General features: G+C 31.6%; 1 protein-coding gene across 1 annotated transcript in view; it reads right to left on the reverse strand.

The window, feature by feature from the left end:
- Positions 1-12,986: 12,986 nt before the first annotated feature.
- Positions 12,987-22,905, reverse strand: part of LOC127731811 (E3 ubiquitin-protein ligase TRIM71-like) — a 60,271-nt gene continuing 50,352 nt past the window's right edge. Inside the window, exon 4 of the mRNA XM_052240650.1 lies at positions 12,987-13,011. Coding sequence (XP_052096610.1) covers positions 12,987-13,011 — 25 coding nt within the window. The remainder of the gene's footprint in view (positions 13,012-22,905) is intronic.

Here is a 22,905-nt window from a genome sequence, read left to right on the forward strand (position 1 = left end):
AACGACAATGAAATTAATTGAATAAGTAGTAAAGTGAACATGTTAAGATGACAGCTTGCTCTTTCAGATTATTGAGTTAGTATTGTCATTAATCATGTCAAAAATTGAAATGTGATATTTGTATGATTTCAAAGTTTTGCTTAATAGATTTAGAAATCATTAAAAAAAATGTAGGTTTCAACACATACAATTAAAGTTTACCTTAGGTGGATTTAACCAGTTTTGTTTATATAAAAATAAGGAGATGTTGTATCGTTGACAATGGGACAGCTGTCCACTAAAGTTCAAATGAAGCGAATGTAAGCAATTATAGGCAACCGTACAGCCTTCAACAATGAGAAAAACACATACCGTATGGTCGGCTATAAAAGAGCCCGACATGAACAATATGAAACAATTCAATTGAGAAAACTAACTGCTATTTATAACAAAACAATTTACGAAAACCAGATATAACAGACATGAACCAACGACAACTTCTGAACTACAGGTTCTCTATGGTTACATACTTCAACTGTTCCAGTTATCATAAATCCTTGGCTTGAAACATTTCTGGTTTGAACACTTTCCATGAAGGTAAGTCATCAACAAACAGTACATAAAATCACATCCGGTTTTGTGTGTTTTGTTTACTGTTTAGTGTCTTTTTGTCATTTTAGGTTTTAGCCATGGCGTTGTCAGTTTATTTGCTACCTTTGAGTTTGGCTGTCTCTTTGGTATCTTCCGCCTCTTTTGTAGACGAAAGGCGCGTTTGGCATACATAATTTTGATCCTGGTATATTTTTTATATTGTTTTATGGTATAATATATTACTACTGGCAGTGCATGTTTAATTCTATAAAAAGAATGAATCAATACGGAAGCATTTGGTCTATACAAAGTTTACGATTTTGATTTCTAACTGCATTATTCATTGAATGTTGGACACTTATTAAGTTTCGATTTGTTAAAAAAAGATAAAATACATTGAATGTTTTTATGATCGAATTTATTACTTTAACCATGCGTGTTATAGAAGAGAGAAACAGGTTGATGGCAAATATCTTTGAAAAACCCCATATGAATTTGTATTGGTCAATTATTTCCGTTTGAATTCAAATTACTTAGATTTTTTTAAAAGTATAATTCTGATACCTAATTGACCAATATTTAAGGTTATTTTTACTCATCTTATTCCATCACTTTATCATCTCGTTTGGTACGGTATTAGAAAACCTTCTTTTCATAAAGAACGAATGTAGTGAACAACATTCGATTACGTTCTAGTTGATAAACAAACATAATAAAAATGCAAAATGCTAGAAATTTGACATTCATTATCAAAAGTGAAGAACCTCATGCAAAACACATGTATTAAAGATACAATGCGCATACTTGTGAACCCCCAGTTGTGTGTTTCTTCTTAAAAAAATTGACGCTCGAATAAAATAAAGTTGAAAGACTAAATAAAGTATGAAGGTGAAGAATATTGAGGATTTATAATCTGAACAGTTTTGCAAAATACAGCTTATCAAAGACCTTCAATTTTGGTATTGTAAGTTATTGATAAGTAGAATGTTTGCTCATTTACTAATGCTGAGACGTTTACAATTGCGAACATATTAAAAATAGAAAAAAAAAATAAATGAAGTTTTACCAACGTGCACAAAACTATAGGACTTACAACCATAGGAGTTACTATTTCATCGATCAGTCAAGTTTACGCTAAACTCCCGTCATCATCAATCCATCGGACTAATAGCGAAAATATTTGACTGATCGGACCGATTTACCTTTCTGATGTTTTGAACTCTACTAGGTCACATTTGTTCGTTGCGATTGCTAAAATCTACTAAATTTGCCGAAATGCTCTAAAAAATCAAACAAACAAATATTGAAAATTTCGGTGCATGATTTTAATGAATTAAGGAAATATGCAAAGGGGACACTTTAAAAAATGCAAACAAAATATAAAGTATGTTTTCTCTTACATTCATCATCTTTTATGAAGAAGAACCAATCCTGATGTGCAAAAATAAGTATATGGTTGATGATTTCCATTACAATATAATAAAATGAAGAAATAATTGTATTTGAATTTAACACAAAAAAGTTAAGGTATCTATATCCATATACTACTCACAATTGTACTAAAATCCAATGGTGGATCATGATTTACATTAAGATCAAGAAATAATTGCATTCTTTTTTCAACACAAACAAAAGTTTAAGCATCTTAATCCTGATGTTATTCAAAGTATATAGAAAATAACGTATCCAGAGGCATTTTAAGGAAATGATTGCAAATAACAGGGCACTATTTTTGATAAAAACTAATTGCATTTTTTAAAAATTCGAACAACATTTTTATTATGCTTTTTATTGATCATATATTATGAAAACCACAATTTTAAAATTTTACTTACTTATTTGTTATATTCATCATAATTTACGAAATACAATAGGTTCATTAGTTTCTTTAAAAACGATGAAAAATACAGAATTTATGTAGTTTTCCATTCATTTTGGAAACATCGTGCGCATCCAAGAAACAAAAAAAAAAATAATTTAAGAGAAGTTTTATTATAAGTACTAACATAATCTCAGCAAATATTAAGTTTTTTCTTGGGTGCGCACATACTTTGCCAATTAAAAATATAGTTAAAATTTGATGAAAAACAAGGAAAAAATCAAAAAACTATACAAAATGTTTAAATTGCATCATGGTTTGATGCCATGGTAACTAGTTAAATGTGAAATTTGTTTTTATTTTCTGAATACCTGATACCTTAGTCTAGTGGGGACAAATCATAAAATTTGTATGATAATTTTTAAATTTGCAATAATATTCGGGCCATACAAGGGCTTTATTGCCCCTACTCCTTTGTTCGCCTTGTTTAAAAATACCAATATTTCTTCCTTTTATCAAAAATAGTGCACTGTTGTTAGCAATCAGTTATTTTAAAAGTCTCAGGCTAAGTTATTTTTTATTAAATATGGAGAAAATAAGGATAAAGATACTAAATCTTTTGTTTGTGTTGAATAATAATTCAATTATTTCTTCTTTTAATAGAAATCATGACGCGCCATTGGATTTCAGTACTTTTTGTACATCAGGATGGGTTGGTGTTTTTTTATAAAATTAATTGAATATCAGAGAAAATATACTACAATCTTGTTCGGATTGTTTAAGCTAACCAATATTTTGTCTTTTTATCAAAAATAATGCAATGTTTTGTTGTAATTAGTTATTTCAAAGGCCTAAAGATAAGTTTTTTTGATTAACATTTTAATAATATAAGGATAAAAAATATGTTGAATAAGAATGGACTAATTTTTTGACTTTAATAGAAAGTATGAACCGCCTATTGATTTTAGTACTTTTTGTAAATCAGGATTCGTTGTATTTCATAAAATATGCTGAATTTCAGGAAAGAGAAACTAACATTTTATTCGCATTGCTTTTGTTTGTGTTGAATAAGAATGTAAGTATTTCTTTATTTCAATGGATTCATTGTGAAAAAAATACCAATATGTCTTCTTTTTATAAAAAATAATGCACTGCTGTTAGCAATCGGTTATATTAATTGCCTTTGGATAAGTTTAATTTTGATAAAATTTGAATAATATAGGGACTTTGACCTATAATAAAATTGAGAATAGAAATGGGGAATGTGTTAAACAGACACCAACTCGACCATAGAGCAGACAACAGCCGAAGGCCACCAATGGGTCTTCAATGCAGCGAGAAACTCCCGCACCCGGAGGCGTCCTTCAGCTGACCCCTAAACAAATATGTATACTAGTTCAGTGATAATGGACGTCATACTTAACTCCAAATTATACACAAGAAACTAAAATTAAAAATTATACAAGACTAACAAAGGCCAGAGGCTCCTGAATTGGGACAGGCGCAAAAATGCGGCGGGGTTAAACATGTTTTTTGAGATCTTAACCCTCCCCCTATACCTCTAGCCAATGTAGAAAAAACAAACGTACAACAGTACGCACAGTAAAACTCAGTTTAAGAGAAGTCCGAGTCCGATGTCAGAATAGGAAACAAAAGAAAATAAACAAAATGACAATAATACATAAATGAACAAAGGACTACTAGCAGTTACTGACATGCCAGCTCCAGACCTCGATTAAACTGATTGAAAGATTATGTCTTCATCATATGAATATCAGTACAAGTACAATCCCTCCCGTTAGGGGTTTAGTATCATACCATCATAAAATATATGAGAAGAACATTACCCGTATCATGCTAACAACTGGTTTTAGAATAAATGTGTTTAATTCCGATGCAAAGACCCTATAAGTGAATCAATATTTAAGCCAAAATATGTAATCTTAAATGACCTGACAACAGTATCGTAACTATATCCCTTCCTAATAAGTCTGTTTAGAGGTTTTGTTAGCTTTTGAGGTGAATACTGACATTTTTGGGCTTTGTAAAGAATATTATTATAAAAGATTGGATGTGAAATACCCGAACGTATAAGATTTCTGCACTTTGAGTTATATTTACGAATGATGTCCTTATACCGATGATAAAATTTAGTAAATGTATTGACTAGAATTGATATCGAAAACCCTGGTGTAATAATTTTTCAGTAATACATAAATTTCTCTCGCTAAAATCTAATACGTTGTTACGAATCGTACAAGTTGAGATATATAAACACCATAAGATGGTGACAAGGGAACGTCACCATCTAAAAATGGATAATTAACGATAGGAAATGAAAAATCATCTCTTTTATCATAAATTGTTGTATTAAGCTTCCCGTTATTGATGTAGATATCACGATCGAAGAAAGACAGTGGTCATTGCTAGCATTAGCTTCATTTAAAGTAAGTTCAACAATATAAACTTCTTTAGTATACATACTGACGTCGTCATTATTGAGAGCCAATATATCATCCAAATATCTAAAAGTATTGTTAAACTTTTGTATCAGATGTTGTTTCGATGGGCCTTTGCTGATTTTAGTCATCAATTGTAACTCATAACAATACAAAAACTGGTCCGCAATAAGTGGTGCACAGTTAGTCCCCATTGGAATTCCGATAACTTGACGATATACGGAATCTCCAAAGCGAACACAAATGTTATCAAGTAAAAATTCAAGGGCAGATATAGTATCAAAGCATGTCCAATTGACATAGCTCTTTTGTTTGTTGCTACTAAAAATGACCTAAAAGAGTTTTAACATATATATTTGCATTCCGACTTTTTAAATGCCCATTTGATTAGGTTAGTGATTTTTTTCTTAATAAGAATATGAGGCAAAGTGGTATATAGGGTAGAAAAATCAAAACTTTGAACAGATTCAAAATCACCAATATATGCATGCAATTTATCACGTACTTCCAACGAGTTTTTGACACTCCAAAAGTAGTTAATTCCACTATTTTCAAAGGCCTTATTTGAATAATTTATTATCAGGTTTTTTATTGTACTAAGTGTACTAGTAAGTAGAATAGACAATTTAGTAGTGGAACAATGACTTGAAGACGAAATAAATCTATATTCGTAAGGTGAGTTGTGTAGCTATGGAAGCCAGTACAAAGTTGGGGCTTTCATTGTATTTGGTTCTGCTTGTAAAGAAGTAGCTAATAGTTTGTTTGTTACAGATATCGTTTTCTGAAAACGAAGCCAGTTGGAATGTTGGTGAATTCGTGATTTCCTTTTGCAGAATCTCAAAGTAAAATTTACGTTAAACTATAATGATATTATTAGCAGCTTTGTCAACCGGGACAAAAACAAATTCCTTGGCTAGTTCTTTTAGTTTATGTTTGATACGAGAAATAGGATTTTTATGGTTGTTGTTAAGAGTTAAATGTTCTTTAAATTGTTGTATACGTATAACAACTATCTTCATTACTGAATTAAAAAAAGAGTCCAAAGATTTTTTGTCAGCTTTTTCCCGTTTTATCCATTTCAAACAGTAAGCACGAAGTGAGTCGTGGATGATATTACGACACTCATTCCAATTAATAATTTGCGGGGGACGATATTTAGGTCCTTTACTGAGGAAGGATTTTAACTCTCGGTCGCGAACGATGTTAAGGTCTCCTGTTATAACATGGGAAATGGGGCCATAAGTGTATTCCGAATTACTACAATTACATGACGGAGGTGTATTTTCACTGGTATTTACATCTTTACAGACTTGGCTATAATTAAACACAAATTTTCGGGTAGATTTCCTAAAAATATAACAAATAAGAGGGAGTTCAGTATTATCAAAATATCCAGGAATTTGTTCTTTAACAGATTGGTCGTTAAAAATACCGGCAATAATTACAAAATCAAAACCTTTATTGACATACTTTATTTTAATAAAATGTTTTTTATGATCTTCAGGGAGATCAATTTTGGGAAACAGTTTAGAATAACAATATGCCATTATAATTTGAACGATTTCATACTTAGGACTGCAGTATGAAATTGTGTTACAATCCTCTAAAATTTAATTTAATTTATTTATAGGTAAAGAACAGAGCTTGGTTAATAGATAATGTCTGCCGTTGTTTTTTGAAATAGAAATTAGGTCCGAAATATTTGTATGATTGGTTCGAAATTTTCTATGATTGCGATGTTTTTTACGCCCATTTGAACGGTTTTTACGAACAGTTTTAGAAACTATATTCAAAACGTTAACAGAATCGGTTCTTGATATATTACCAATTCCCATGATATTATCATTAAGACCGAGAGGGTAGACTGTCTGTAATTTTTTAATCCAATTTAATACAATTATTTTCCGTGATCGTACAAACTTTGAATGAGATTCACCAGGCGGCTTATTTACTACTTCTAAAGGTTGAACTGTTAAATATTTAATAGGATTATTGTGCTTTTTAAGATGTTGATAAATGATACTTTTGAATTTATTGGGTCTTTTAAAACGATACAGGTGTTCTTGCGTGCGTTTAGATAAATATCGTCCAGTTTCACCTACGTACTGAATACCGCATCCCGGTTTGTTTCATGTGAGTAAATAAATAATACTGTTTGTTTTTCAAGTTATATCAGTTTAAAAATTTAAAGAAAATGTGCGACCATTAAACGTAGACCTTACCGTATTGTTGGTGGAACGACGGGGACATGTAAGTCATTTTTTGGCATTATACTTATCGATAGAAGGGTAACCACGATTTTTATTGTTAAAAAAGTTAGCGATGGTAGTATTTTCAGATAAGCGATTTTGAAGATTGAGACGTGTAGATACCCTTTGAACGAGTTTAGTATTTAATATTTTTTCCATTTCTAAGCTTCATATTTGTTTTTTGAAAGGAGCAAAGACTTGCGTCCAGAATATGAACCAGCACACAATAAATTGAATTATGTGAATATGATTAAACTGGTCGGCTAAAGACGCCAAACGCTATCCGTCATGAATTACCCGAAAAATAAAACAAAAGATAGGGTATATCAGGGTAGCGACTGACGTCTGACTAAATAGAAGAATGGGGCTGAATGTGAAATACTACTTTTTGATACATATTCCTAAAGTAATGAACATAGAGAAGTTCTCGCTCGGACACACACTCCATAATCTAGTATATTATAAGGGCATAAACCTGAAGCACGGGGAGGCTTCTACTTTTACAAATTGTGACTTGGATAGAGAGTTGTCTCATTGGCACTCATACCACATCTTCTTATATCTATTAAGATATTTAAACTCTTCTTTGTGCTGAATAAGAGTGCAATTCGTTTTTCATTTCATTAAGATGTAATTATTTTTGTTGGGTTGCTCCCCCAAAAACATGATGAATTTTGTGGTAAAATATATTTCATATTTTGTTTGCATTGTTATCGAGTGTCCAAGCAGCATATTTCTTCATTTTACTGAACATAATACACAGATATTTTCAATAAATGATCATTTCATTACATTTTTCAGAGTATTTTCGGAAAATTTATTCAACAGTCGCAATAAATACCGTTTTAGCACTCATCCGATTTGAAAAAAAAAATACCTCAATATAAACGACAATCACAATTCTTTAATAATAATGAGATTAAGTTTTATCTGCATATTTTTCTTCTTTTAATTCTTAAAACTTTGCTGCATGATTATTAATAAAAATGTCGAGCTTATGTACTTGAACGATTCGTATTTATCGGTGGCGCCATTTAATTAAATGACACGTAATTTGTATGAGATCAACAGGTGACGTAGTAGAGTTCAATCCGCCAGAAAGGTCAATCCGTCATATCCGTCCGATCCATCCGATCAGTCAAAAAGTTTTACAATAAGTCTGACGTATTGGTCATGATTGGTTTGACGGGAACTTGACCGATCGGTAACTGATCGATGACCACTGATTGATCGCTAAAATAGTAACTGCAAGTATTGTACTTTGGTATCTCTAAATAAAAGGCTTTACGGTGAATAAATAATTCACAATTTTGTTTGAAACATTTCACATTCAACCAATTTTAAAGACAATTAATTGCATTATGGAAATATGCCTGAATACAAACTATCAAAAGTTCTTTAATGGAAGTTAGAAAACTAGTCAAAAGGAAAACAATAGTTCTGAATAATTTGCTATGAACCTATATGAAACGACATTTGTAAGGTTATTTTTATATATATGTGGCTCAAACTCACAGTAGGGACCTTCAAATGTTCAGAAAAGGGCCAAAGTTGAGATGCGGTAATGATATGATGATGTTCTACGGTTTGATTCTTCATGGACCGTTAGCCCTTGAGTCAAGACTAAAAAATAGTTTCAGTCTTAAAAAACGAACAGGTTTTATTTCTACTTCTATGTAATTGCGTCTTTATATTTTAACAATTTCAATAAACACTACATACAAAATTTACTGTGTATTATCCTTTCATTCGTCATTTTGTGTAAAAAAAATTCACAATATACTTATCTGTTTGGTACATAACACTTACTATGGACTGAAAAATAAAAAAAAAAAAATGCAATTCTAATTAATTATAAAGAAACATCACTTTATAAATTAAAAAATATGATCAATTTATTATTTTAAAGTGTTAATGATTTTTTGTAGATGAAACTGCGTTTTCATGGATGTGGCAGCTACTTAAAAGAAACATATATATTAAGATTTGTTTTACAGAAGACTATAACATATCGTCGATCTTCATTATTTTATAATCAAACTTTGGGGGGAATAAAGACATATCACAATTTATATGACATTTTTTTAGAATATGTTTTCTGAAGCTAAATGTATAAATAAAAATACCGTTCAATATTTCAGAAGTCTGTTACAACGAAAAGATAAGATACAACAAAAACAATCATAATACAGAGATAATCTTAAACTTTAGATGGTATTAATTAAAATAAGACATCAATTTCCTATGTATCATGCTTTCATTCTACATTGTATAGATATAAGAAGATGTGGTATGCATGCCAATGAAACAACACTCCATTCAAGTCACAATTTATAAAAGTAAACCATTATAGGCCAACGTACGGTCTTCAACACGGAGCCTTGGCTCACACCGAACAGCAAGCTATAAAGGGCCCCAAAAATTACTAGTGTAAAACCATTCAAATGGGAAAACCAACGGTCTAATCTATATAAAAAACGAGAAACGAGAAACACTTATGAACCACATCAACAACCGACAACTACTGAATATTAGATTCCTGACTTAGGACAGGTGCAAACAATTGCAGCGGGTTTAAACGTTCAAACCTTCACCCTTATCTGAAACAATAGTGTAACATCACAACATAGAAAGACTAACTATAAAATATCAATTGAAATGGCTTAACTCAATCAAAAGACATATTAACACCAGTGAACATACACTGAACAAATAAATTTGATCTATGATACAATGTAAATGCTACATAATTAAACTAAGGGAAGAATAATAAAAGTAACATGTTATACCACTGTGAAATGTTAAACAATTTAAGAAAAATAATATGCTTGAACAAAATTATCAGCCATTTGCAATTACTTTAAACACAGGTAAATGAAAATAATTTTGTTGCAAGGTATACGTGTACAGTTGAAACAGAGAAAGGAAATATTTTACAAAATAAATAATTTTGATATTCATAGTACGAAGAAGTGAAAGTTTAACGCACTTATTACAGTATACTTATCTGTCTGGTAAATAACACTTACTTCCAGAAAAATAAAAGAGATTTAATAGCTGGAAAAATATGCAAAGCTTTTCACGATTTCACGATGCAAAACATAATTATCTCAAAAACATCAATTTATACAATTCATAAGATGTTATCAACACATTGAATGATTTTGGCTGTGAACTTTAAAGCAGTGCATATGTCCAGTTATATTAATCGTATCAACACAGACCTCATAAAGGATATTATATGTAAAGGAAAACTATAAGGAATGCTGAAGTTTATAGTTGTAAACTGTTTTTAGAGAACTTAAGTCATTTAAAATCGTCGTTACATGTGATTTGATATGCTTGTTGAAGCTAGATGTACAAATAAAGGTGCAAAAAGATAGTCTGGAGTTTCGTTACAATAGCACACAAGCTTACATAATTTAGTCCATTCAATGATTAGATAAGTCCATTTGTTTAATAGTTGTTAGTATTGCTTGATACTAAGTTAGAACAATTCATATATTTTGATAAAATAAAGTAAACATCTCTTTAGTAATTTCCTCTTTCAAAATCACTCAGTGCAAACAACATATAAATGGAAACGTATTTGATTGGTGCTCAAATCTCATTAATTGAATAAGGAGAGACAAATCAAGCAAAACACAAAGCTTGGGGAACCGCATTATCTCAGCGTGCGTCAATGGGACAAACGATTCCTGATATGCATGCATCACTCGCAATGCGAATCCATTGTTAGTAAAAACGTCACTATCGGGTATTCAACACAATCGGTAAATTTAAAGATCAGACGACTGTTCTTATATACGAAGCTCCAAGAAAACCAAAATATGTCCTAGGTGAGTTGAGAACCGTCGATTAGATCAACCAATCCGTGATTGTAACTGTAAAGTTATGTAATGTCAAATCAGTACGTTAGTGCTGAAAAATGGGAAGTTGAAATCGTTTGTCATAGATTCTAGGTTATGTCAATTTTGAAAAAAGGCAAGATATACACAGATCTGCTTCCTTCTGTATTATCCTAAATTTCAAGTTCACTGGAATGTATGAGGTGTACGCAATCGTTGAAATGTGGGTTATTGAATTACAAAACATCATCAATATATTCGAAAGTGAAATCAAAAACTTTGCAAGATGTTTTTTTCACCATTGTCTTTGGGAGGGTTTTGAAAATAAAGCTATGCCTAAGGTGCTGATAGTTGGATTAAACATACATAGCAGGAGGTGCAAATCCTGCAACGTTCTCCTGTTTTATACCAAGACATGTGAAATTTAAGCAAAACATCGGAATGACACTTATATAATGTTCCTCTGTTTTATACTCGAGCACCCTTTGGTATACAAATAAGGACATGTAATATTATGATTGCCAATAAAAAATATATTCAAACGACGTGGTTAAAATTATAGGTCGCTGTATGGCTATTAACAATGGGAAAACCTATTCCCCATAGCCAGTTATACAATGAATATTCAACTTGTAAAACCAGGTTTTTATGTGTGCAACACATCTCACAATTTTACTTTGATACACGAACTTTATGATGGCATCATTAAATATGTTGGTTTGTTTCTTGATATACAAAGCAAGGATTGTTTTGTTGTTGATTAATACCAGCCGAGAGATTTTAAACAACATTTTTGTTTTAAAACGCATTTTGGCAATTTAATTTGTGGCAAACAAAATCTCAAAATATTTAGAAACAAGAACGGACAACTTAACTTTGAACTCATGATCAATCCCGAATAAAATAAAATAAAATAACGTTTAGTTAGACTTGGTCTTCACAAGTGTACTATGTCCCTGGATTGTTCCTTGTATGTAAAATTCAAATATAAATACAGATTAAGAGGAAAGATTTGAAAGATATGCATGTACTAAAGCATTTGTCTAGACACATGCTAATATTCAATATTGATTATGCTTCAAACAAGACAACAATACGTTTTGTTTAAAATGCCATATAAAGTATTTCCAAATGTATTGCAGACAGGTTGACGAATTAATGAAAAACAACATCGGTCCGACAGTGAATTTATATATGAGTAGAACAGTACTATTTCTATATTCAAAGTAATTATATTAAGTTGACTGTAGAAAAGTCAAATTGTAATACGTACTATATGCGGTTTATATCGACTTGTTCTGATGGGACCCTTTTTTTTTTCTTGTTCAATACCAGTATACTAGATGTTAATTGTTCATTTGTTTAAAATGCATTTTAAACAAGATACAAGGGGGCACTGGAAAATCTTTAGTCCAACAAAAAAAAAAAAAAAAAACAACACCATGTCAAAAAAATAAACGATAAAAGGACAAACAACAATAACAAAACTATACAAAGAAAACTAAGACCTAGCATCCGTCGTGTTTGTCATAGAAAATATCCATTGTAAGTCTTTTGTGGTAAAATAGGAAAGATTGTTGTTATGACAAGTGGAACATATCCGTAGTTATATGGAATACAAATATATAAAATGTGTCAACCAAACTTTGTTCGCGTCCGAAAAGCCATTTAAGAGAAGTCACCAACATTATCATTTGAATTCAATGTCATCTGTGCTATCATTAACCCGCTATCTTGGAAATCATGATTAAGTTATTAGTTGCTGGTAGAAATTAGATAATAAAGGAGATGGAAACAAACAAACCTAGTCAAACGGAATGACCGGTAGCATGGTAATCTTTAACCATATCCAGCTGATATCATCAAGCTCGTTTTTTTTAATATTGGAGTATTAGCACATATGTAATGGTCAGAGTGAAATATGCTATCTGTTTGTACAAAGTGTCTATTATTCGAACGATTGAATAACATATGTTAAAAAGTAATCTGTATTAGATGACTGTTTTGAATATTCGTCACTTGCAATTGAAGTCGATAATACTCACTTGTAAGTTCTCTTTTCCTTTCTGAAATATAAAAGAGAACAATGTTGTCTGTTACACATGCATACGTGACAGCTTTCTAAACAAACATACGGATAGATTTTAAGTCGTTTGATTAGTAAGCATTTCCGAAACAAAAAAATGGTTTCGAATAAAACGTTTTTAGTTAACTTCATTTTATTCGCCTCATGTTTAATAGTATTGTGCGTTAACCTTTCAAAATCTTTATGGGCAACGATAACATTATTATGAAAACATTAACGGCTTCACGTTTTCTGCACCAAAAGTACATTACGACAATTAATGTCTGTTTTGTGATGAATGACTCAGTAAACTTGAGTATCTAAAATGTAATACAAACATAAAATGTCTAATTTGTTAAGCATTCACTGCATTGAGAGCTATTCATTATGCTTCCATTAAATATTTTGCTATCAATTAGAAGGCTTTTTAGCGTTCTAAATATCTGAAACATGATCGTCGAAAGAAGGCAAATGTCGTGTCGTGTCGTTGAAGATACAGTACAGTGTTTGAATATGATTATTGTATGTACTTTTTGTCGTTCATTATTGAGGTTCGTGGTTAAGTTGTTTAATGTTGTTCTAGGATTTTCAACGAAACAAAACTACAATGTTTTACCAAGATATGAGTATATTATTTTTATGACCTTATAAAAATTGTCGTTGTTTTCCCTATAAGTTATTTTGGAAGTTCAGCATCCAAGTAACTTTTACAACTCCATTAAGATCACTGATGGCACAGATAAATATATATCTTTACGTCATGACGTTTATAGTAACAATATCAAGGAACTTACCCACATCCGTCGCATCTGTACAGGTATCTCCCTTGCTCTTTTGGTTTCATATCTTGTTTGTTTTCACTATAATGAACAACACACTTGATTAAATTAAAATTAAAATCTTCTTAAGTTGACGATGTAAACAATGAGCTAGTATTTACTAACTGGCACACATATTAACTGTGTAAAAAGAACGGCATTTGAATATACATGAGGCACTAACCAAGTCCATGATTCTCGAGTTAAAAATAACCAGCCTATCATCTATTCACACCCAGACAGAGAGACACACTTTGCATCAGGAAGATGTATTTTTTTAAATTAAGAAAAAATACCTATGAAGTCCATGTAGAGCAGGAACTGTTTACCCTTCGAGAGCACCAAAATTCATCATCGGTTGTTTGTGATGTTTGTCGTAACGTTATTTGCTTGTTTTTTTGACACGACGTTGTCATTTACTTCCAACATTTTAGTCTTGATGATCCTATTGGTATGTGTCGTCTTTTTCAAACAAAACTTGATGACATCACCAAAATAGTATCCGAATCTACACTAACTAATGTATAGACAAGGTAGCATTGAATTACCGACATTCTTATCTATATGCCAAATCCTTATACAACTATTTCTGCGTTGCACATACTTTTCTCTCCCTTTCCCAGTCTGTCTTACAGCCAAACAAAAAATGAATCGATGGCGTCTTTTGATTTAACAATACGTAGAACAGTTTAATACTTCTGCACATTAGTAATTTCAATGAAGAAGCTTTGTACGATTGTATCAAACATTTTGAAAAATCTGGTAGTGTTATGTTAAGTTCATTTAATGATAATATACAAAACGGAACAATTTTGCTAATTTCCTCGGCTATTCGTGAATGTGACTGTCGTTGACCCCTTCATCAGCAGTCGACGGTAATTGAAACTGCTAAAGTCGTTGACCCCTTAATCATCAGTCGATTGTGAATGTGACTGCTAAAATCGTTGACCCCTTTATTAACAGTCGATTGTGAATTTGACTGCTGAAGTCGTTGGCTCATTCATCAACTGTCAATTTTAAATAATCTTGTAAATCGAGAATATTTTTTTAAAAGAAGACATTCACACTCATACGTCGAAGACATACAAGGAACGCTATGGCAAAGATATTAAAATTGACAAAAGGACAAACAGTTAACCAAAAACTACACATGCAAAATTTAGACTGGGCAACATGACTTGATAATGTCGTTGGAAAAAATAGTATAGTTTCCTCAGCTTATACTATGCACAACTTGCCTTAATAGTGCAGAGAATTTTGATGAATGTTTAAAGTCTAAAGTATCAATAAGTTCAAAACAAATATTAAAAAAACCAAATGTGAGTTGGTGAAATATCTATTTAAAAAATAAGCAAATACAGCTTAAACACTGATTCTTGGAAACAATGTAATGAAGATAAGTACATAACTATTAAAAGTGTCAACAGTTAAGTGGTTTTACTGATTAACACAACATAGGATACACATGTCAGCATAGTCATCTATGGACGACATGTTTTAATTATAAATATAAAGGTATACTCAAAGATAAGGTGTGATTTCTGAAACGTTTGACGAAGGATTCACATTGTCATACGTGTACACTTAACACTATAAAATATAAATATATTGCCCTACCTGTTTGGTTTATGTAATTCCTTCTCTCTGTACCCCGTTTGTCCTGTACGTACATCACTGTGAAAATAGTACAATGCATTTATAGTTACGATACTGTTGTCAAGTCATTAAGGATTGCATATTTTGGTATTGATATTGATTCACTCATAAGGTCTTTGCATCGGAATTAAACACATTTATTCTAAAACCAGTTATTGGCATGATACGGGTTATGTTCTTCTCATATATTTTATGATGGTATGATACTAAACCCCTTACGCGAGGGATTGTATTTGATTTTCATATGATGAAGACATAATCTTTCAATCAGTTTAATTGAGGTCTGGAGCTAGCTTGTCAGTAACTGCTAGTAGTTCTTTGTTCATTTATGTATCATTGTCATTTTGCTTAGGTTCTTTTGTTACCTATTCTGACATCGGATTCGGACTTCTTTTGAACTGAGTTTTAATGTGCGTATTGCTATGTGTTTCTTTATTCTACGTTGGCTACAGGTATAGGGGGAGGGTTGAGATCTCACAAAAAAGTTTAACCCCGCCTTATTTCTGCGCCTGTCCCAAATCAGGAACCTCTGGCCTTGTCTTGTATGTTTTTTTTTTTTAAATGTTAGTTCATTTATATGTTTTGGAGTTTAGTGTGACGTCCATTTTCACTGAACTAGTACACAATTTTATTTAGGGGCCAGTTGATGACCAACTCTGGGTGCGGGATTTTCTCGCTGAAAACAGAATTATCGGTATCAGTTTAAAAAAGTGTATTCATGAATTATTTCATAATTTTACGAAGTGTCTTGAGTGCATTGCTATTTCAATTTGAAATGTAACGTGTTATTAGCCACATCTGTTTTATCTATAGTACAGTGTTAATCAATCATAAAAAAAAACAACAACAAAAAAAACAACTGTTTATGACCATATTTTTAGTTTTATTAAATTGTCTCCACTGAGTCTTCCATGAACTTCATTTCAGAAATACATTAATATTTAAAAACACAATTTTGATTATCGAAATGTATGAACCGGAAAAACCCTGCAAGTTTAAGTGTCACATTAAAATAATGTAAACATATTAAAGCATGTGTTACGACTGCAAAAGGCAGTCGACTTTAAGGTTTTCCTCATTGATTTACCTTATCTTAAATGTGCCAAACAGGTGTTTGATGTCATGATCAGTTGTGGACTTAGCAGTATAGAATACGTCGGGAGACTCGGTTATAGGCTCTATCGCCAGCTTTGCAATGTCATCGGTAAGCTTCTGTAAAGACTGTAACAATTTTTCATCGTTTCGCGTCTTGTATAGTTCATACATCGTCTTGTTTAAGTCGCTCCCCACCTTCAAATCCATTCTAGTATCTGCTATGATCTTTGTCAATTTGTCCCTTTCCATCCTGGATTGATCCTTGACAGATGCAATCATCTGTGCGATATGTGTATCAACCATGGCCTTTATCTATGAACCATTTTCTGTGATAGCTTTAACTACTACTTCCACCTTCACATCGAATATGTATAGGCCTTCTTCCATCTTTTCCATGTTTTTGGTTGCCTCCTGTACCTTTCTACGCAGTTCCTGTTCATTCGTCGCTTTCAACCGTGAGATACTGTCTTGAAGCTTCGAGAAATCGTGCCGTTTGTGACTTCCTGTCACACAACTGCTGCAAACTGCTACGTTACAGGTATTACACACAAAACTTACGTCTTCATTATGGTCTTTACATTTTGATTTACCTTCCGGGATAACGTCTAATGCAGACTGAAACTGGTGAGTTTTTGATATTTTCTGCCTATTATGAAATGTTTTACAATTTTCACAAAAGTATTGCTCACATTCTAAGCAGTATTGCGATCCCGAGGCACTTATGCAAATCTCGCATGTTTTAGACGCCGCCTGAGCCATTTTATCGGAAATCATATACACTTTTTACACAGGTAAATTTAAAAACCCGTGACACAGTAATCTATATTTAGATAGAATACGATTATATCAAAATGTGTCGTTTATTGATTTGAAACGTCATATATATTCCGATATTAAAAAAACTTCGTATAAATTAGAAATAAAAATAACAAGCCTTCAAAATTAATTAAGTCATTATAAGTAATAAGTCAATGCAACCCCCAATACAGCAAAACATACAGGGATTGTAAATTTAAAACTGATTATAGGTTTATAAAATATATAGAATGCTTTATTTATGGATACTACGAACATAATAATTGAGACATAGGTAGTAGGTAGTGCCTATATACCAACTACTGTTCCTTCATAAGTATATATTATAAATTGTGTAATTGTTTTCTTCTTTTTGTATCCGTATGTTTGTCACCTCGTGTTATGGAAATTCATATACTGGTACGATGTCTACAAACAAACATCATAATTCATAAGTTAAATATTTTGCAAACAAAATGTACATTCATTTTCCTCATTTGTCAATCCATCGTGTATAGGTATAAGAGCGGAGCTGTGTCTTTGTTTGGTATAAATTTGTGCATGTATCTAGCGTCTTTCTGTATTCAGAAAAGAACGAATTACCTACCCTTTGTGAAAATCAAAGTCAGAGCCATGATTTTATAACACATTTTAAAAATAATACATTAGCTGAAACGATCCAGACCATTATCTGATGCAACTCAGAACTAAAGAAAAATTTGACGGGTGCCATTACGAGTTTGTTAAACATTATACAAGTTATGTTATATAGATGTGTATTCCAATTGTCGTAATCACTATATCGTCCTCATTACCTCGAATGTGACATGCCCAAATTAATCTAATTACCGAACTTGTATTCAAATGAGAAACACGGCAGGTGCCAACTATTGAGCAGAATCTGCATTTCGGAACACTTGATATTTTGAACGCTTTTCGGTTTTTTGTCATGGCGTTGTCAGTTTGTATATGACTTATAAGTCTTAATATCCCAAATGCAAAAAGTGTTCAAAGAACACAATAACCTTGACCCAGTTAAACAAAAACTATACTTGAAATTACAGATTATCATGATAGATACCAGGATTTGGATTTAGTATGATTGCCTAGCAGAATATTAAGGTATCCTTAATGTATGTTTTCGGTTATTCCGGATATTTGGTCTAAGAAATAGTAGCAGTTAAATAGAAAACATGTCACCTTTGTTCCAAAAGCATTATTATAAGAAAATAAGGATATATGGTATGATTTCGTATGAGACAACTGTCCACTCAGTTCAAATCAAGTGGATGCTAGAAATTATAAACCACGGTACATAAATGAGATCAATTAATGACATTGTCGGCTATAAAAAGCCATGAAATAAAATATATGAAATAATAAAATTGAGAAAACGAACGGCCTGATGTATCACACCATCATGTACAAACAAGCAAATATGACAGACATGAACCAACGGCAACCACTAAACAACATGCTCTAGACTTGAGAGAGGATCATTAAGAATGCGTCGGGGTTAACCTTGTTGTGCTCGTTGGACTTATTAAAAGACATTCCAATATTCAAAAATATGTTGAACATTTGAGGAGTAGAAGATAATTGGATTCAAACGAATCATAGTCATAAATTACAACTATTGCCCAAACGAACTAAAAAGTTCTCCTGAAGTAAACAATCTGTTCTGATTCGTTCTGTTACGATTATTAAAGTGAAAATGACCAACGCACTTACTTGAAATAAACTGGTGACACATTGTTTAGCTACAGGTTATAAATGATTGAAAATGGTAATATAAGCTAAATTGATTGGCAAGTAAATGTATGGACTTTTCAATTCTCATTTGCAGAGTCTATAAATATTCTTAATATGTGTAACTTTTTAGTTTTGTTAAATTGTAAATTTGCAATTATAAAAAAGAAAACGTTATCACAAACCAAAAGACATTTATTAATATGTTATATGTCCTAAGTCAGGAACCTTTTGTTCATTGGTTGTGGTTTGTTGATGTGGTTTATAAGTGTTTCTCGTTTCTCGTTCTTTATATGGATTAGACCGTTGGTTTTCCTGTTTCAATTGTTTTACACTAGTCATTTTGGGCACTTGTAGTTTGATTTTCAGTGTGAACCAAAGTTCCGTGTTGAAGGCCGTACTTTGACCTATAATGGTTTATTTTTACAAATTGTGACTTTGATGGAGAGTTGTCTCATTGGCACTCATACCACATCTTCTTATATCTATATATCGACATTGTTTATCAAAAGTTTGATTCAGTACATCCCGATTGTTTACTGAACACCAACTTTGAATGTTTAATAAAAATAAAGATATAACAGTACTACTTCTACTACATTTTCGTTAATACCATGAAGTAATAATTATCCAAATGATAATATAAATAAATAAGAGAATCATAATAACGATAAATACTCTAATATAATTCAACAAAAAGCAGAAATACATCTGACAAAAGCACAAACCGGACGTGGTCGAGTACTTATACATCTCCACAAAAAAAGACACTAAATACAGATCTGAGACTACTTGGAGTTACTGACTGCTAGGTCAAAGCAAATAACAACTAATAAAAAAAATAATGTATCTAAGACTAAAACATCAAGCAGTTCACATCCAACATCCAATGGATTTAGTGTAAATTTGTCATTAACAGTAAGAGAAAAAAATGATCTTGTTCAATGCCAAGATATAGGTATCGACTGGTGGTAGAGCCATGCATGTGCAAAATATAACATAATATGTACTCTAATTTTAAAATATGGATAACAAAATCAATATTTATACCGATCAAATATTATTCAAAGATATATTTACAGTGTTGAATGGGTAACCTTTGAGAATAGGTTTATAAAAAGAATCGATAAGTTTACCCGGATCATATCTGAATTTCTAAACCAAATTTTTGCATCTATGGAAGAATTTAGTTAAGTAATTTGTGACAACAGAATCACTGACTTAATTATTTACCAGTAATACATAAATTACGTTCATTGAAATCCAAAACGTCACAATTGACACTGGCATAGAAAACGAGTTGTGACGTATAAACACCGTAAGATGGTGCCATTGAAACATCAACAAAAAAATAAAAATTAGACTACTTCCATATTACTGACCTTTGACTCTGGAGTATATAAGCTTTCGACAGGTAAACTGCTCCGTGGTAGGTTACTCTGGTACTTGGTCAACTAAGAGCAAGTGGATAGAGTAAAATAAGCTGTCAATCAGTAAAATTTGGGAAAAAAATAACTGTTTTGCAATGATTGTGTCGTGTATAGGAAACATAAAACTGCTAATTTCCCCCCAAAATTTTACCAATTGCAAGCCTAATTTTAATTCTTGTACTAGCACGCTCTTGACCGAGTACCAGAACGTCATACCACAGAGTAAATAGCATTTCGAAATAAAAATATACGTTTGAGTCAAATATTGGTTGTATGAAATTAGTCTATTGAAACAGTTGTGCAAATTGAACTAATTTGTATTATTATCATAAACTATTGTAATGACTCATTTTACAATTGATGTGATTTGAGTCTATTGGACTAACATATATGTTAAGGTACAAACTGTTTAGGTTGAGTTGTCAAAGTTATTCAATGGTGTCGTTGGAGTAAATGATTTGTTTATGTATATCCTTTGTATACCAGGTTTTGTAATGTTTGAGAATGCACAATTGCAATAACTGAAAACAGGTTTCACAAAAGTTTATTACAACAATACAAATCAAAGTAATTTAGAATCAACCGTATGGAAATCGTGTATTATGTGTGTTCTGGATTCAATACACAAGATAACCAGAAATGAAACTCATACCTTCCTGAAATGTTCCTCTATGAATTGGATTATTACGTATTTTGACAACATCACCTCGTTTTAGAGATACTATTGCATTCATTGAGCTTTTATCACTTGTGTCAGCTGATGCTTCGGATAAAACATAGTTGTTTTTTGACCATTTGCAAGTGTAGACCATAGCTATTATAAATCATCGAATGAAATGTAGAAACAAAGAAATACACCCCATCATAAGGAGCAGTAAAATGCCCATTTCGATTGTTATAAGCGTTTTCATAGTTTGTGATAACGTAATCAAATACCACTGTCGTTGAAGGCAACATAACTTTTATCCTTGGTTGTAGTTTTGCATTAAATGCAACTCTCTTATCTTGTCCACCTGATAAGATAAACAGTATTGATTGATTGGCGGTTGCTTAATTTTATGTGACAAATAAACAGTATTTATTATGTAAACGTTGATTAACTAAAAAAAAACATGTAGGGGCATTTATTCATTCAAGGGACATTTGTATATCAAATATTAGTAACTATGTGTTTAATTTGTCTATCAAATATCAGTAACTATGTGTTAAATTTGTCTATCAAATATCATTAACTATGTGTTAAATTTGTCTGTCAAATATCAGTTACTATGTGTTAAATTTGTCTATCAAATATCAGTAACTATGTGTTAAATTTGTCTATCAAATATCAGTAACTATGTGTTAAATTTGTCTATCAAATATCAGTAGCTATGTGTTAAATTTGTCCATCAAGTATCAGTAACTATGTGTTAAATTTGTCCTACGCATTTGCTTAGGGTTTCAAATTTACATTTTGGGACTATAGTTCAAAAAAGGAGAAATGTTGCTATTCTGCTAGATATACGAAAAAGCTGATTTAAGTAAAATATATGTTGTTAATAATATTGTAGCTCTTACACCAATTTACCAAACACTGTGTATGAAATGGTAATTAAAGTTGTAATGTGTGAAGTATAACCCACACGTGCTAGTTGACTGACCATTCAATATCATCAAGCTTATTTAATTTCAGGGTCTGAATTTTAATGTGTATTCATCGTTAAAAGTTTTGCCATTAACTTACTATTCTGATTGCAAAAAATACTTTACAAATTCATTGCGTACGCAGCGCTTTTCTGAATTTGTCTCAACTCAAACCTAATGATTTGAAAGCAAGTAATGTGAAAAAAGGAAACAACCGTTGGAAGCTATATGAACTAAAATAATAATCAGATGGCTTCCATGGTCCATTTTGTCACAAGGAATTGGAACCTTATTTTCGTATAGCATTTCTTACTCTGAAGCTTCTACTTTATAGATGCTAGTTCAGACTTGATATCCTGTTTCAACCTAATAAACTCTGGAAATAGACCCAGAACTGATTGATCTAGCTGCAAGGCGGGTCGTCCCAGGAAGTTCAAAGCGAATATTGCAGCAAACATGTGAACTATCAGTTCCATGACCTGTGGTGTGAGGTGATGCAGGTGGTACAGTGATGTTATAAAAACGAGGTTTAAAGCTGAAATAAAAGTTTTATACAATATTTGCCAAAACATCATACACAATATATTCTATAAGTCAGACAATGTAGACATGCAGGTATAAGAACTGATTTTATATTAATGTTTAACTGAAAAATATAAGAAAATAACTTTGCAACGGACTTGAACATGTATCATACGATCTCGTTTCATGTCTGTTTTGATTAAAAAA

The sequence above is a fragment of the Mytilus californianus genome, unplaced genomic scaffold (assembly GCF_021869535.1).
Source record: "Mytilus californianus isolate M0D057914Y unplaced genomic scaffold, xbMytCali1.0.p SCAF_20, whole genome shotgun sequence".
NCBI lineage: Eukaryota > Metazoa > Mollusca > Bivalvia > Mytilida > Mytilidae > Mytilus > Mytilus californianus.